The sequence below is a fragment of the Staurois parvus genome, unplaced genomic scaffold (genome assembly GCF_062004578.1).
Source record: "Staurois parvus isolate SC_StPar_1 unplaced genomic scaffold, SC_StPar_1.0 ptg000303l, whole genome shotgun sequence".
Taxonomy (NCBI): Eukaryota; Metazoa; Chordata; class Amphibia; order Anura; family Ranidae; genus Staurois; species Staurois parvus.
In genome coordinates, this window is record NW_028318099.1 from 4,082,533 (window position 1) to 4,099,936 (window position 17,404).

The 17,404-nt window shown below is 43.4% G+C and overlaps 1 protein-coding gene across 1 annotated transcript in view; it reads left to right on the plus strand.

The window, feature by feature from the left end:
- The first annotated feature begins 628 nt into the window (after positions 1-628).
- Positions 629-17,404, plus strand: part of PHYHIPL (phytanoyl-CoA 2-hydroxylase interacting protein like) — a 172,964-nt gene continuing 156,188 nt past the window's right edge. The window contains exon 1 of the mRNA XM_089683158.1: positions 629-952. Within this exon, the coding sequence (XP_089539284.1) occupies positions 847-952 (106 nt within the window). The 5' untranslated portion in view covers positions 629-846. The remainder of the gene's footprint in view (positions 953-17,404) is intronic.

A 17,404-nucleotide genomic window follows, 5' to 3' on the forward strand; every position in this document is an offset into this window, starting at 1 on the left:
GGTCAGTGTTGCTGGGATCGGTGTTGCTGGGATCAGTCAGTGTTGCCGGGATCAGTGCTCCTGGGATCAGTCGGTGTTGCTGGGATCGGTGTTGCTGGGATCGGTGTTGCTGGGATCGGTGTTGCTGGGATCAGTCAGTGTTGCTGGGATTGTTGGTACTGGGATCAGTGTTGCTGGGATCAGTCAGTATTGCTGGGATCAGTCGGTGTTGCTGGGATCAGTCAGTATTGCTGGGATCAGTCGGTGTTGCTGGGATCAGTCAGTATTGCTGGGATCAGTCGGTGTTGCTGGGATCAGTCGGTGTTGCTGGGATCAGTCAGTGTTCCTCTGCAGCCCTTTCATCTCCTGCTCCCCAGTCTGATATTTGTGTAGCTAAATCTCCCCATGGACGGTACGTGACTGCAGGCGCACCGAGGGAACGTGTGCTGTGTGAGCTTGCAGTGAAGGAAGCCTATTACATAAGAGGTGGCTGTGTGCTGGGTGCCCCCTCCATGCACGGGGGGGGGGGGGATCTGGGAGGAGGACGGGCACACCACCAGCACCGATCCGCTCCTTTGGACCTGAGCCCCCCCCCCCCCCCCCTCCTTCCTTTCTCTCTCTCTCTCTCTCACACCCACCCTCCCCCCGTTTTCCTCCTTCTCTGTCTGTCTGCCTTGAGATCGGCGTGCGCTGCGCTGGTGACGCTCCTTCTTCTCGCTGCTCATGTAAGAGCCACCCAGAGCGGCGATCAGCCTGGACAGCGCCGCCTCCTCCTCCTCTCCCAGCCTCAGCCCGGCACTGCAAGGGAACACCGCAGCCAGGGCTGTACACCCGACACCCGCATTACACAGCACAGCCCGAGCCAACATGGAGGTACCACGCCTGAGCCAGCACATCAACAGCCCCAACAGCCCCTGCGAGGAGATGATCAAGAACCTGAGCCTGGAGTCCATTCAGCTGTGTGAGAGGGACGGTAAGAGCCTGTCCTTTCCTTCACATCTCCGACACCCTCCCCGGTCTGCACATGCCCACCGACACCTTCCTCCCAACAAAGGAGCACCTTGTATTTCATGGCCAGCTATTGATTCCCTCCTTGCTCTGGAGGTGATTTGCATCGCAGCAGCGCTGCTCACCAATGGCTCTGTGCTGGGTGCTCCCTCATTATTAGGCAGATCTGGAGCTGGGAATGAAAGCTCCAGTACATTGCCATGATTGCCTTGCCTTGTATTGTTCTCATGTCATAGAACCCCATACTATAGGACTGTGATGGAGGGGGGGGGGGGGGGGGCTTTGCAGTTTCAGCACCATGGACAGATGAAGCTCCAGGATTCTGGGCTCCCAGTCAAACATTGGTGCTCAGCATCTACACTGAGCTGGCTCTCCCTCTCCAGCAGCCTCACACATACAAATGCCATCCAACAAGTTTGCCAGTGTTCAGGAAAGCAGGCTTCCAGATTGCAATGAATATGTATTTCTTGCTCAGTCCCACAATGAGTGATGCTATGTGAGGAGCACATTTGTTACTACATGAAGCATTTCATTCATTGGTGCAATGGCAGACTTGCTCGCCTCCCTGACACACCTGCATGGCAAGCTGGAGCAGTGTCTATAGTACAATCATTGTTCTCAGAGCAGTGGTGCCAACCAGCGGGCCCTCCGTACTATTCCCTTATTATTCAGGGACCCTCAACAGTTTGCCCTTGGAATTTAGACCTAAACACATGACAGAACAGAATGGTGGCATATCCATAATAAATATCTGATAACCTATGGGCAAGCCTGAATTTATTCTGGAAGTGAATATGGGGCCCCCATCCACAGGTTGTGTACCCCTGATTTAGACACTGTGGGGGATATTTACTAAAATCTCAGAATCTGATGCAGCTGTGTATGGTAGCCAATCAGCTTCTAACTTCAGCTTGTTCAATTAAGCTTTGACAATAAAACCTGGAAGCGGATTGGCTTCAACGCAGAGCTGCACCAGGTTTAGTAAATTACCCCCCCCCCCCCCCGTTTGTTATTTTTAATGCGTTTAGGACATCTGATGCCATAATACTGTTTCCTATTCCTATTTTACAATACATTATGCTGAATGTGTTGTAATTTATGGATGCTATGATCCAAATGGGAAGTATTGGATTATGGAGTAGCATCAAATAATGGATTTTGTCTTTGTTTTGTCAGTGTAAAGTATGAAGTTTTTTTAAATATTGGGTTTTCTAAGAAAGGAAACCCAAGGATAGTGCAATGCAGGACATATGCAGTAAATGGTTCAATGGCATCCAAATTTTCTCTAATGGACTTTAGATTGCTACAGAATTCATGGTCTTTCTACATAACATGCAGTGGCAGCTCTGTGAAAACCATTTAATGCAGTGTCATTTTTGTTTAGTGCCTAACTCAGAGCCAGCAAACAGCAGAGGCATTAATGGAAAGTGATCAGGCTTTCACCGCCATGTTTACTCTTACAGTTAGAAAAGCAGGTGGTATATGACCATTGTTCGGCTGCTTATTGTTCTGGGACTGGGCAATATTTACACATCTTTACCAATTTGTTATCATTCATTTTTCTATAGTTGACCCATCCTGAGGTTTTTGGTTCTAGTAACCCCATAACTTTGCATTGTGACTCAACCTTGTGTTTTATTTTTTATATGTATAACATTTTCCAAGAAAGTATTTTACTATTGCAGGTTTTCAATTGCATGGGTATTTATAGCGGATGGTAATTATAGCTGTAAAAGGTATTGATTTCTTTCTACCTAAACAATAAAATGTTTGCTCTGCTCAGCAGCAAGCCTGCTAGCTTTGGGCAGACCTGCTTTGGTCTTTGTTTCTGGATTGCATGATTAAAACACAGTTGCTGCATGGTTTTGTATAAAATGCAAATCTAAAGCTATCACAAGATGTTACAATTTTAAACTGCAGGTTGTTTTTCACATGAAAACAGTTGGCAGAAAATCAATAGTCTGTTGTAATTGTCTTTTATTTGCATGTCCACACCTTAAAGTCTGAGGGGTTTATTTCATGATGCAATGAACAGGGATGGTATACTACATATGACAGCCAGTCAGACATCTTACATTTAACAGATTTGGTGCTAACAGACTACTTAAAGATTAATGTGATTGGTTATTCTGGGTAACTACTCATAGTTACTCTTTGTGTTTTCTGGACTCTGTCAGAATATAAATTTAGGAGCTGCCATTGCTAACTGGTTTTTTAAGATGCCTGTACCAGGGCTGTCAGCGCTTGTTAAGTCAACGCTTGTTTAGGTCATTTTGCTAACTGAGTGGTGAAGGAAGGGATAGGGCAGTGTTTCTCAACTCTTTTTCTGTTGTGGCACCCTTTAAAACTATTACAAATCTTGAGGCATTCCCAACTAAAATAAAAAAACCCATAAATGCTCCTTATCAATGGGAAATCTGAGCCTGGGGCAATGCCTTGATGAAATTATTTTTGCATCAGAGGTCCCCCCATAATGTCAGAGCTTCCGCCATCATGTCAGAGGCCTTTCATACATGAGAGCTCCCCATCACATCAGAGTCATCAATATACATCAGAGGCTTCTTATACATGAGTACCCCCATCTTATCAGAACCCCCCCAAATCACAGAGTCCCACAGTCACACAGCCCCCACAAAAAATAGCACAGTCCCATCGGAGCCCTACTTATTGACTCCAGCAGCATGAGAGAGGATATGAGGTGTAGGAGGTCTGGGGGAGGTGGACGTCTGACTTCTACTGAATGCTGGGGGTGGCCCCGAATGTCGCCTGCCCCGGAGTCATGTGTTGCTATGGTGCAGGCAAGCTTGCTGCCATCACCATAGCAACAAACTACACAATGCATCCTTGCCCTAGAACATCATTGGTTGTTATGGTGCTGGAGGCCAGACCTTCTGCAGTATGACAACTCATACTGCTGATCAAGGTCAAACTGAGTCCCATGTTTATGGCATCCCAGCAGAGGATCCCTTGAAATAACTTTCTGGTTTCAGGAAACCCCTGCAAAAAAAATGACTACGACTACAACTCATGATACATCAGTGTGATGGTCAGTGGGAAGAATGCTGATTACATTTCCATTGAACCCTGGTTGAGAAACCCTGGTGTAGACCAAGAAACCTACAAATGCAAAAGTTCAGTCTGTAATAAGTATGCAAAGAGAGATTTAAAAAAATCCCTACAGGAATACGTTGTCAAATTGACAGGTGTGCCCTTTTGCTTTATACTCTATATAGAATCATCCAGACACTGATTCTTGCAGTTGAAGCTAATCTCTGGGTCAGTCTAAAAGAAACAGAGTTTTAAAGTACACGGTTCAAAAAATAAAGGAACACTTAGAAAACACATCAGATCTCAATGGGTAAAATATCATGCTGGATATCTATACTGATATGGACAGGGTAATGTGTTTAGAAACGTAAGGATGCCCCATCGTTTGATGGAAATGAAAATTATCAATCTACAGAGGACTGAATTCAAAGACACCATGAAAATAAAGGCGAAAAAATAATGCAGCAGTCTACTCCATTTTGCTGAAATTTCATTGCAGCAACTCAAAATGGTACTCAGTAGTTTGTATGGCCCCATGTGCTTGTATGCATGCCTGACATCGGGGCCAAGCTCCTAATGAGATGACGGATGGGGGTTTATTTACTAAAGCTGGAGAGTCCAAAATCAGACTCCCTTTTGCATAGAAACCAATCAGCTTCTAACCTCAGCTTGTTCAATGAAGCTTTGGCAATGAAACCTGGAAGCTGATTGGTTTCTATGCAGAACTGAGTCTGATTTTGCACTCTCCAGCTTTAGTAAATAAACCCCATGGTGTCCTGGGGTATTTCCTCCCAGATCTGGACCAGGGCATCGCTGAGCTCCTGGACAGTCTGAGGTGCAACCTGGCGGCATCGGATGGACTGAAACAAGATATACCAGAGGTGTTCTATTGGATTTAGGTCAGGCGAACATGTGGGCCATTCAGTGGTATTCCTTCATCCTCCAGGAACTGTCTGCATACTCTCACCATGTGAGGCCGGGTATTGCCGTGCACCAGGAGGAAACCCAGGACCCACTGCACCAGTGTAGGGTCTGACAATAGGTCCAAGGATTTCATTGCGATACCTAATGGCAGTCAGGGTGCCATTGTCTAGCCTGTACAGGTCTGTGAGTCCCTCCATGGATATGCCTCCCCAGACCATCACTGACCCACCACCAAAACGGTCAGGCTGAACGATGTACATAATGTTATGATGTGCATACTAGCACATCATGACATTGTCTTGTGGGTGGATTTTTTTTTTTTTTGGTGGGGGAGGGTTACGACTTTACTACTGCTTTACGAGGACATGATACTGATTACCAGGGTAAGTGGGCATTACTCTGACCACCAATGTAAGGGGGCATTTTTCCATGCTGTCTTTGTTTCTAATATGGACATTTTATACTGACTAGTTTCATTCCATGCTGAAAATAATTGTTTTGTATGCATCGAGCAGAGAGCATATAAAATATTATGTGCGTTAGGTGTCAAAACATTGAGAGGCCGAATTAGACTGTCCTGTTCGGAATCGGAAAACTCATGCAGCAGTGAGAATTGACACACAAATAGCAAGGTTTCCTTTGACTCCTAAGATTTAGAGACAAAGAACAAAATATTTTATCTGTAGGAAGCTCAATCATTTTAATTCTAGCAGATCTCGTAGCTTTAGAAACTAAATCTCTGGGGATAAGCAAATATTTTCTAAATTTAAGAGGCAGATGTATCCTTACTTGAATTTTGTATGCTGTATGTATTCCTACAAGATGTAATCTAGTGTGAAACTTTTTCTTTTGTGCAGGAGCTTCCAGTAATAAAGACTTATCACTGCTACTCTCTTCATTTGAAAGGTGACCGATCTTATATCCCATAGTTTTCTGCAGGTAGCCCGTCATGGATGGTCCTGCTGGATCCCTCCCTTAGCCGTACTTTGTGCTTAGACTTTATACAGCACTGTGATCATGTCACTGCTACATTTACAAACTTTGCATTTGGTGCACAAAGTAAATTTAAATCCTGTTACTATTGAGGAATATACAGTAAGTAAAAGATGAAAGGTGAATTTCAAGCTCAAATTTTTTTTAAAGGGTTATATTTCCTGATCTAAATAGCAGTGCTATTAGTGTGATCAGCATTTGTTTAGACCATATTTTTTTTTCTTTAATTTTCTGCTCCTGCCAATAAAACTGCTACCATACTAAAATGTTTATTTGTATAATTATTGGAACTGGTAAAAAGACACAAATATCGGTTTAAAAGCTTATACACTTAAAATAACAATGGCACAAAGCCAGATCTTGTTACATAACTTTTCTTTACTTCTGAGACAAGATAGTGACAGTGACAGACAAGGTATCCTTCTCCATACCAGTGGTATAGTTAAAGGAAATGCAATTAAAAAAACAAAAGTTACTTGACTGTAACACTGATCCCCTAGCTGCAGTACTTGTTTTGGGGGTTGCTTTACTAAATCTGGAGAGTACAAAATCTGGTGCAGCTCTGCATAGAAATCAATCGGCTTTCAATTTTTTGTCAAAGGCTAATTGAACAAGCTGAAGTTAGAAGTTGATTGGCTGCCATGCACAGCTGCACCAGGTTTTGCACTCTCTAGTTTCAGTAAATCAACCCCACTGAGTCGCTGACTGGGAACAAGTTTGCAGATCAGGAGTTCTTACTCCTTTTGCCGTATATTTTTTGTAAGTTTCTGATTTGCAATATACGCATGCAGCCAATAAAGTCCGAGCTTTTATCTACATACGCATTCTCATGCAGTGATTTGGACAGTTTTGAAGCCAGAGAAGCGGGATTCCTCTAAGGCAATGTTCTAAATACAGTATATTATTATTATTAAGTATTTATATAGCGCTAAAGGGTTTGCTCAGCGCTGTACATTAGCAAGGGGGACAGAACATGAGACAAGACAGAAACAATACAATACACGAGGGGTTCGAGGGCCCTGCTCTTTCGAACTTACAATCTAGGAGGGAGGGGAAAGTGGTACAGGAGGAAATGGCTGTGGGGGATGGAGTGGTGGGAGGAGTGGAGGAGGTTAGTTGTTAGGTGAGGTCAGCTGTTAGGTGAGGGTGGGGTAGGCTTCCCTGAAGAAGTGGGTCTTCAGGGTGTGCCTGAAGGTGATGAGGGTAGGTGACAGTCTGATGGATTGGGGTAGGGAATTCCAGAGGATGGGGGAAGTCCTGGAGAAATCCTGCAATCGGCATGGGAGGAGGAGACCAGGGAGCTAGAGAGTAGGAGGTCCTGTGAGGAGCGAAGGGCACGGGTAGGGTAGTATTTGGGTATCAGGTTGGTTATGTAGTTTGAGGCGGCATTGTGAATGGCTTTGTAGGTCAGGGTTAGCAGTTTGAATTTGATGCGCTGGGCAATCGGGAGCCAGTGAAGGGATTGGCAGAGGGGGGTGGCAGATGTGGAGTGGTTGGTGAGGTGGATGAGTCTCGCTGCTGAGTTCAGGATCGACTGGAGTGGGGATAGCGTTCGTTTGGGTAGGCCAGTGAGAAGGGAGTTGCAGTAGTCCCGGCGTGAGATGATGAGGGAGTGTACGAGTTGTTTAGTAGTGTCTGGGGTGAGGAATGTACGTATCTTGGAGATGTTGCGGATGTGGAGCCTGCAAGATCTAGATAGCAGTTGGATGTGGGGTAGGAAGGAGAGGTGTGAGTCCAGGGTGACACCCAGGACTTTGGCACGTGGGGTGGGAGTGATGGTGGCGTTGTTAGTAGTAATAGAGAGGATGGGGGGGTGCGGGGTGGGGGGAAGACCAGGAGCTCTGTTTTGGACAGGTTAAGTTTGAGGAAATGGAGCGATATCCAGTCTGATATGTCGTTCAGGAGGTGGGCGATGTGGGCGGAGAGAGAGGGGGTGAGGTGGGGGGTGGAGAGGTAAATTTGTGTGCCGTCGGCATAGAGGTGGTAATTGAAGCCGTGAGAGTGTATTAGTTTGCCAAGGGAGGAGGTATAGATGGAGAAGAGGAGGGGTCTGAGGACAGAGCCTTGGGGGACTCCGACAGAGAGGGGGAGGTGACAGTGTTATAGGTGACGCTGAAGGAGCGTTGGGAAAGGTAGGAGGAGAACCAGGAGAGAGCAGCGTCCCTGATGCCAAGGGAGTGCAGTTTAGTAAGGAGGAGAGGGTGGTCGACTGTGTCGAAGGCTGCAGAGAGGTCAAGGAGCAGGAGGACAGAATAGTGGTCATTAGCTTTGGTGGTTAGTAGGTCGTTGGTGATTTTAAGTAGGGCGGTTTTGGTGGAGTGCAGGGACGGAAGCCAGACTGTAGAAGGTCAAGGAGGTTTTTATCAGTGAGGTGGGCGCTTAGGCGATTGTAGGCCAGGCGCTCAAGGAGCTTGGAAGTGAATGGTAGCAGGGAGATGGGTCTAAGGTTAAGGTCATTGGGGTCAAGGGAGGGTTTTTTGAGTATGGGGGTGATGTGAGCGTGCTTTAGAGGGGAGGGGAAGGTGCCAGTGGAGAGGGAGAGATTGAAGATGTGGGTGAGGGAGCGAATGATGGAGGGGGGGGGTGACTGGAGGAGCTGTGAGGGGATAGGGTCCAGGGGGCAGGTGGTAGGGCGGGCTTCAGTGAAGACCTTAGAGACCTCCTCAGGGGTAGTTGGGCTAAAGGAGCGGAGCGTTAGGGAGGTGATAGTGTGCAGGGGGTTAGGCATAGCGGGGGTAGTGCGGCTATGAGATTGGAGGAGGGGAGGGTAGAGGGGTTGTAGGAGGGCGGGAGGCTGGGTGGAGAGGTAGATTGTGAGTTGACAATGTCCTTACGGATTGCGTCAATCTTGTTTTGGAAATGATTGGCAATCTTGTGGGCGGTGAGTGAGGTGCTGAGTGGAGGTGGGGGGGAGAGAGAGCAGGGATTTGAAAGTGGAGAAGAGCCATCATAATTAGTTCTAACATTTTTTATTTATTCCTAGTGAAAGTTAGTGAAGGTGCTTTTAAGTCTCCATGCACACAGGCCTATTAAAATACATCCATCTCCATTGGATCTTTCTGCCAGCAGCTGGCAGAAAAATCCAGTTTAAAAAAAATGCTCATTTTGGTACATCATTTCGCACATATGGAGTTTATGTGCATGAAGACATTTTATTGGCCAGAATTCAATCCAGTAAGTCACACTCTGAATATGATCAAACCTCTTGATTATATTGTCGGCATTATATTATTGGTTGTGTAGATCAGAACAGGGAATGCTGTATTGCTGATTTTTTTTTTTTCCTGAATCAGACCTGCTTAGCTGGGACATGCATAGGAAGGAGGTGGAAGCACCATATACAGACTGTTTTGACATTTGAGTGTTGGAGGTTTAGAAGTTTCTTGCACACCATTAAACAAAGATAATTTAGTATTTCATAAGATAAAGAAATATTATTTTACCTACATAAAGACACTTACTTGGCATGCTATTTTCAGTACATGTCATTTGAACAACTCTGCTATTCATTAAACATCCTGTCCCTCCATTGTGATGAAAGCATAGATCTGATTAACTCCATCATTTGGTTTGTCCTGAAAAAAGCACTGACTCTGCAATAAGAATCACTTGCTTTCAGATAGCTGGGCTTTTACAAATAGACATGCTAAAGCTTTCATCTTCTGTTGAAATATGAATACATTTCCTTTTACATTTGAATATCCTGAAAACAAATATTTGTAGCTTGTTCGCTGAAAGGTTAATTTGCTTCTGCCAACAGTGTCTAAAAGAGGAAGATATACTATGGCAGAGCACTCTGAGGAGATCATTTCCCTGATTTTTACATGTTCAAAGCTGGTATGCATACAAATGATATGCATTGAAAGCTAACGCCAAACAGCTAACTCACTGTGAAATACATTTCTGAGGACTGTCATAACTATCAAAATATTTGTAATTCTGTTCAGCCAGGTTTGTGATCTAGGCACCCTTGCCAAACTGTACAGCTAGGCCCAACTGCAGTTAAATAGCAAATACCTAATCCATCATTCCGTCTCTCAGACCCCTCATTCCGTCTCTCAGACCCCTCTACTGAACACCTCATGTTAACTCACATGGACACATGAACCAGGCAGAAAAGAGGGAAATCTTCCATTCCGTAAAACAAAAAATATCAAACCAATGTTCCATAAAACTCACATTCTTAAGTGTTGCCACTGACACAAGCATATCAGGTATAATCTCAAAATGGTGTCTGCCAAGAGCCATGGCCCACCATGTGTGGTGATGTCACATCCAAACCCCTACCTACGCGTTTCATCATCTGACATTCTGAATCTGTAGTTTGGCAAAGAAACACACACACACGGTGGGAGTTTATATTCCCCTGGCTCTCCCACTGTCAATCCCCCAAAAACCTAGTACTGTATGTTGGGACACATGACACTCCCACCACATTTCACACCGTGCAGTGCTGTGTGTCCAAATGACCAAACACTATGGAGGAAATATAATAAAGCTGGTGCACTCAGAATCTGGTGCAGCTGTGCATGGTAGCCAATCGGCTTCTAACTTCAGCTTGTACATTTAAGGTCTCCTAGATTGTAAGCTCGAAAGAGCAGGGCCCTCGAACCCCTCATGTATTGTTTGGTTGCTGTATTGTCTCATGTTCTGTCCCCCACTATAATGTACAGCGTTGAGCAAACCTTTTGGAGCTATATAAATACTGTATAATAATAATAAGGTTTGACAAAACCTGGACGCTGATTGGTTTCTATGCAGTGCTGCTCCAGATATTGCACCATGCAGTTTTAGCAAATAATCCCCCATACCCAAGCAATGTCACAATAGGATGGGGGGATATATTTTCCACTTTACAAAAGTCAAAGTTTGTATTTGGAATATTCAGGGACTGCATCAGTGAGTTAGGGTGATGGCAGAAGCTTGGGAAAGGAAAGTTTCCATCCATTGTGTGAGCAATGAAGTGAGCTTGTAAATCGGCTTTTTAATTAATACTTAGCTGGATAAAATAGTGTTTTATATTTGCCTGTATTCAGCCTTTATTGTTGTTAATTTACAAATGGTTAACCGTTTCTGTAGCACTTTACTTCTGATCTACCTTGCCAGCGATTTGACATAAACATGGGAAAAACATTTCAAATTCTTCCAGATAGGTTTACTCCCTATTTCCCATTGCCACATAACATCTCTAAGCAACTGTGTTGCCCATATTAAGATGTTTCAAGGACATTCCCTTTAAAAACCCCTTTGTGTGTTGCATGCATGAATTAAATGTTCTTTTTTTCATAACTTGATATGTGAGACTAATTGGCTGAAATCTTGATTACAGCTGGTGGACAAGTGATGGTCACAAGTAAAACGATTATCTAGAAAGATTTTTCTGTTCTGTTAAACAAATTCTAACTGGCACAATGCATGAAAAAATATGTGTCATAGAATAATATGACATTATTTTTCCAAACAAAGCAGTGGAATATTCTGAAATGTTAGTCTGTACTAGTACATGTTTTGACGAGTGCAATTTTATACAAGTCTAGCTCTGTGATTTACAACTTTCAAAGCACAGGGGAGAGAAGGGAAGGGTAATAGGTTTTGCTTGTGAAGTTGCTTAGTGTTCCTGAATAAATTGAAGTTAATCTAAAATATAATGTGTTATCTAAAATATAATATTATTGCATTTTAAAGTTTTTTTTTTTTTTTGCAATTTTAGTTTAGAAAATCAGTTCAAAATTTTGCTGGCTTTTAAATCTGAACATTTTTCTTAATGCCTGACCAATAATGAACCAAACTGCTATTGAGACTGTTCAGCCATGAAAAACTGCCAGACCAGGACTTCTCCTTGTGCTATTATGAATGTTAATGAATAACTGTCCCTCTTTTATAATATGGGCTGTTTAGAATAGAAGGAATTCCAGGGCAATGGCATTCATACGAAACTAAGGTCCTGGAACAATAAGAAGTGTAAAACATAAGGTTGTTAACGCTGAAATACAGAATGTACTAGACAGTTAATATAAAGAATAACTTCTATTGTTATACTGTACATGCATTTAATTACTATACTACAGAGGCCTTGAATTAAAACTCATGGAGGTCCAGTCAGTAAACTCTTCCAGCAGAGGTCACAATCTCATGTTTGCGCTGTGATTCAGATTCTTCACACCAGAGCCTCCTGTATACATCACAGTGCCCCCACCCTTTAGGGCTTGATCACGCTGGCCCTCATGGTAAAATTCAGGGTTCTACTGTGTGGGCACCCATTAGTGCGAGGTCCAGGAAGTGGCGGTGGAGTGTGCATTTAAAGGATAAGTTCACCTTTTAGAAAAAAAATAATAAATGCACATTTTTTTTGCAGGTAAAAAAAAAGTGCATTTATTATTTTTGTCTGCAGGAGCCTGTAAACCATTGCACCAGCCATGCAGGTCTCCTGCAGATCTGTCAGTATATCTGCTTGCTCGTTCGGGATGTACTGTACGAGCACACAGATACACTGACAGGAAGAATGAATGAACTCACAGCGCCATGGTAGTTCACTGAGGACTACAAGCTGACAGCTGCTAAGGCTGTCGGGACTTGTAGTCTCTTCTTCACAGATGACTGTGAATGAGTGATGTGGCTGTGTGGGCAGAGCCCCGCACGGCCACATTTTTTAAAAATTTGACAGCTACTGAGAGGGGAGAAGTTCTCCCCCTAGCTGTCAAAGCGGGGGGGAGTGGGGGGCCATTTGTTTTGTAACGTGTAACACCCTGAATATGGATGTAACATGTTACGTGAACTTATTCTTTAAGTGTGTCACACTGTATCCCTTTTTCTTTGAATGTTATTGAAATTTTAAAATTACATTTCATTAATTCTTATGCACCACAGTTTAGTTGCGGTGCATAGAAACAGACTGTACAAGGGCTCCATTACAGTGTGAACAGGGCACATAGAAAACAATTGTTTTCTAATGCCCTTGCAGAGACCTATGTTTTTCAAGTGCAGTGTGCAGCATAAGTGTGAAGGAGCCCCTACATCAGTGTCCTCAGTCCTCCATTCACTTCAGCCTCCCCCCTTTACATTCTTCCTAGACCCTCCTTCACATCACAGACCCCCCCCCCTCCCTTTTTACATCACAGTCCCCATTTAGGCTAGGTTCACACCGTTGAGGGTGGTTGTGGGATAGTGTAAATTGCACCTATCCTGCACCCGCATCCACCTGCAGACACACCCACAGCGCATTTTCAGGTGCGAGAAATCACATGGCACAAAAATACTATACGATTTCCCTGTGGCTGCTTTTTTAAGAAGCTGCAGGAATGTTTTTCCTGTGACAGCAGCAGGCCGGCAGGAGAGGACACTCGGGCATCTATTTTGTGGGGCTGCTACTCAGTCTGGATCCAGACCGCAGTCCAGCATTTAGTGATGCCTGCTATACTACAAAGTTTCTGCAATGTAATATTATTTTGTTATATTTTTGTGTTTTGTTATATTTAATGAATCTTGCCGTGTTTTGTTTAGTTTTCACATTAAGCTACCATGCTATGATCCATGCTCAATTAAAGATGAACGTTACCCTTCTCTTCAAAATTGCAACAAATGTTATTTTAGACATGTTTAGTAATGGCAATCTACAAACAGATACCTATAGACAATTGCAGGATTTACAGTACATACCCTCCTTCTTTTTATTTTCCTCCCATCCTTCCCATGTTGGCACTTTTCACGAAGGGCAGATGGTTCCCTTTCCGTTTATTTCCTTGAACTCAGCGCCACCTGAAACATGGGACAATGCAGATCATATGAGAAGGAAGGCATTGGTGATGTTGCCTTCCCAAAATGTATCTGTTAGGCCCTGGTTACAGCACCAGTGCCTCACTCAATTAGGAAGCTGGAAAAACAGTAATTTAAAGTAAAATAAAAAAACGTTTATAAAAGCTAATAACTGCAAGATGATTTCATATCAACATGCAGAGCTGATGTCATTTTTAATGGTGAAAGTCCGCCTTAAGTTGTGTTTTTGTGAAAATTTCTGTTTGTAAACATTTTGACAGTTTGTCTTGAAAAGTGTATGACTATGCTAAAGCATATTCAGATTTAAAGCAAACCTAAAGTAAAATATTGACTTTGTCCACTGCTGCACCAATTACAAAATACCCTGAATTTCCAGTAAGTTGGCATAGGCCCAGCCTGGCCCCATTGATGGCTGACTTCACTTTGCTCTGGTTTTGTGTTAGGTAAAGAAAGCCAAGAACAGAGTTGAATTATACAGTCAGGTCCATAAATATTGGGACATTGACACAATTCTAACATTTGTGGCTCTATACACCACCACAATGGATTTGAAATGAAACGAATAAGATGTGCTTTAACTGCAGACTGTCAGCTTTAATTTGAGGGTATTTACATCCAAATCAGGCGAACGGTGTAGGAATGACAACAGTTTGCATATGTGCCTCCCACTTGTTAAGGGGCCAAAAGTAATGGGACAGAATAATAATCATAAATCAAACTTTCACTTTTTAATACTTGGTTGCAAATCCTTTGCAGTCAATTACAGCCTGAAGTCTGGATGAGCAGATAAAAGGTCCAGAGTTCATTTCCAGTGTGCTATTTGCATTTGAAATCTGTTGCTGTCAACTCTCAATATGAGATCCAAAGAGCTGTCACTGTCAGTGAAGCAAGCCATCATTAGGCTGAAATAACAAAACAAACCCATCAGAGAGATAGCAAAAACATTAGGCGTGGCCAAAACAATTGTTTGGAACATTCTTAAAAAGAAGGAACGCACTGGTGACCTCAGCAACACCAAAAGACCCGGAAGACCACGGAAAACAACTGTGGTGGATGACTGAAGAATTCTTTCCCATGTGAAGAAAACACCCTTCACAACAGTTGGCCAGATCAAGAACACTCTCCAGGAGGTAGGTGTATGTGTGTCAAAGTCAACAATCAAGAGAAGACTTCACCAGAGTGAATACAGAGGGTTCACCACAAGATGTAAACCATTGGTGAGCCTCAAAAACAGGAAGGCCAGATTGGAGTTTGCCAAATGACATCTAAAAAAGCCTTCACAGTTCTGGAACAACATCCTATGGACAGATGAGACCAAGATCAACTTGTACCAGAGTGATGAGAAGAGAAGAGTATGGAGAAGGAAAGGAACTGCTCATGATCCTAAGCATACCACCTCATCAGTGAAGTATGGTGGTGGTAGTGTCATGGCGTGGGCATGTATGGTTGCCAATGGAACTGGTTCTCTTGTATTTATTGATGATGTGACTGCTGACAAAAGCAGCAGGATGAATTCTGAAGTGTTTCGGGCAATATTATCTGCTCATATTTAGCCAAATGCTTCAGAACTCATTGGACGCCGCTTCACAGTGCAGATGGACAATGACCCAAAGCATACTGCAAAAGCAACTAAAGAGTTTTTTAAGGGAAAGAAGTGGAATGTTATGCAATGGCCAAGTCAATCACCTGACCTGAATCCGATTGAGCATGCATTTCACTTGCTGAGGACAAAACTGAAGGGAAAATGCCCCAAGAACAAGCAGGAACTGAAGACAGTTGCAGTAGAGGCCTGTCAGTGCATCACCAGGGATGAAACCCAGCGTCTGGTGATGTCTATGCGTTCCAGACTTCAGGCTGTAATTGACTGCAAAGGATTTGCAACCAAGTATTAAAAAGTGAAAGTTTGATTTATGATTATTATTCTGTCCCATTACTTTTGGCCCCTTAACAAGTGGGAGGCACATATGCAAACTGTTGTCATTCCTACACCGTTCACCTGATTTGGATGTAAATACCCTCAAAGTAAAGCCGACAGTCTGCAGTTAAAGAACATCTTGTTCGTTTCATTTCAAATCCATTGTGGTGGTGTATAGAGCCAGAAATTTTAGAATTGTGTCGATGTCCCAATATTTATGGACCTGACTGTAATTGCTACATTTCCAGCGAGTAACTTGTGCTGGAACATAGAGCTGAATATGGCAATATAATTATCTGTTTTGGGGTGTAATAAAACTAATTTTTACAGTCCCATTTGCCAATGTGCAATTGCATTCCTTTTATTTTTTTGGGCTATGTAAATGCTGATATTCATGCTGTATATTAAGGTTTAAAGACTAGTTCCTTTTAAATCTATAAAGAATGTTACAGTGCCTGGACAATCAAAGAATTTTCAAAACGCATTGGGGCCTGATTCACACTAGTGCCATTTCAGCTACGATTTGAGTCACCCAGGATCACGTGACAATGGAAATCACATTGTTTCCAATGGAGCTTGTTCACATCCATGCAACACAGCACAGCATGATTTTGGAATAGAGTTCTGTGCTACTTGGTTCTAATCCAGAACAATTTTAGGCCCATAAAATATGCAAATCAAATCGTAAACATTTTCCGGTCACACTACATAATCGCACTGAAAGTCGGGTCAAATCAAAGCTACAGTAGTGTGAACCTAGCTTGACTGTGGCAGCAAGAACATTTTTTATGTCCAGCTCCATGTTATGTTTTGTGTGAGTAGTTTTTAGACCAAAGTTGTACTTTATTCACTGCTGGGGACCTTTTGTGTGTATATATGTACACTATATTGCCAAAAGTATTGGGATCCCTACCTTTACACGCACATGAACTTTAATGGCATCCCAGTGTTAGTCCGTAGGGTTCAGTATTGATTTGCCCCGCCCCTTTGCACCTATAACAGCTTCAACTCTTCTGGGAAGGCCATCCACAAGGTTTGGGAGTCTCTCTCTGGGAATGTTTTTTACCATTCTTCCAGAAGCACATTTGTGAGGTCAGGCACTGGTGTTGGACAAGAAGGCCTGGCTCACAGTCTCCGCTTTAATTCATCCAAAAGGTGATCTATCGGGTTGAGGTCAGGACTCTGTGTAGGCCAGTCAAGTTCCTCCACCCTAAACTCCATCATCCATGTCTTTATGGGCCTTGCTTTGTGCACTGGTGCACAGTCATGTTGCAACAGGAAGGGGCCATCCCAAAACTGTTCCCACACAGTTGAGAGCATGAAATTGTCCAAAATGTCTTGGTCTTCACTGGAACTAAGGGACCAAGCCCAACCCCTGAAAAACAACCCCACACCATAATCCCCCCTCCATCAAACGTTTTACACTTGGCACAATGCAGTTGGGCAAGTACCATTCTCTTAGCAACCGCCAAACCCAGACAATTCCATCAATTTGTCAGACAGAGAAGCATGATTCATCACTCCAGAGAACACATCTCCACTGCTCTAGAGTCCAGTGGCAATGTGCTTTACACCATTGTGTCTGATGCTTTGCATTGCACTTGATGATGTAAGGCTTGGATGCAGCTGCTCTGCCACGGAAACCCATTCCATGAAATTCTCTACATACTGTTGTTGTGCTAATCTGAAGACCACATGAAGTTTAGAGATCTTTAGCTACAGATAGTGACTTCTGCGCACTGTGTGCTTCAGCATGCGCTGACA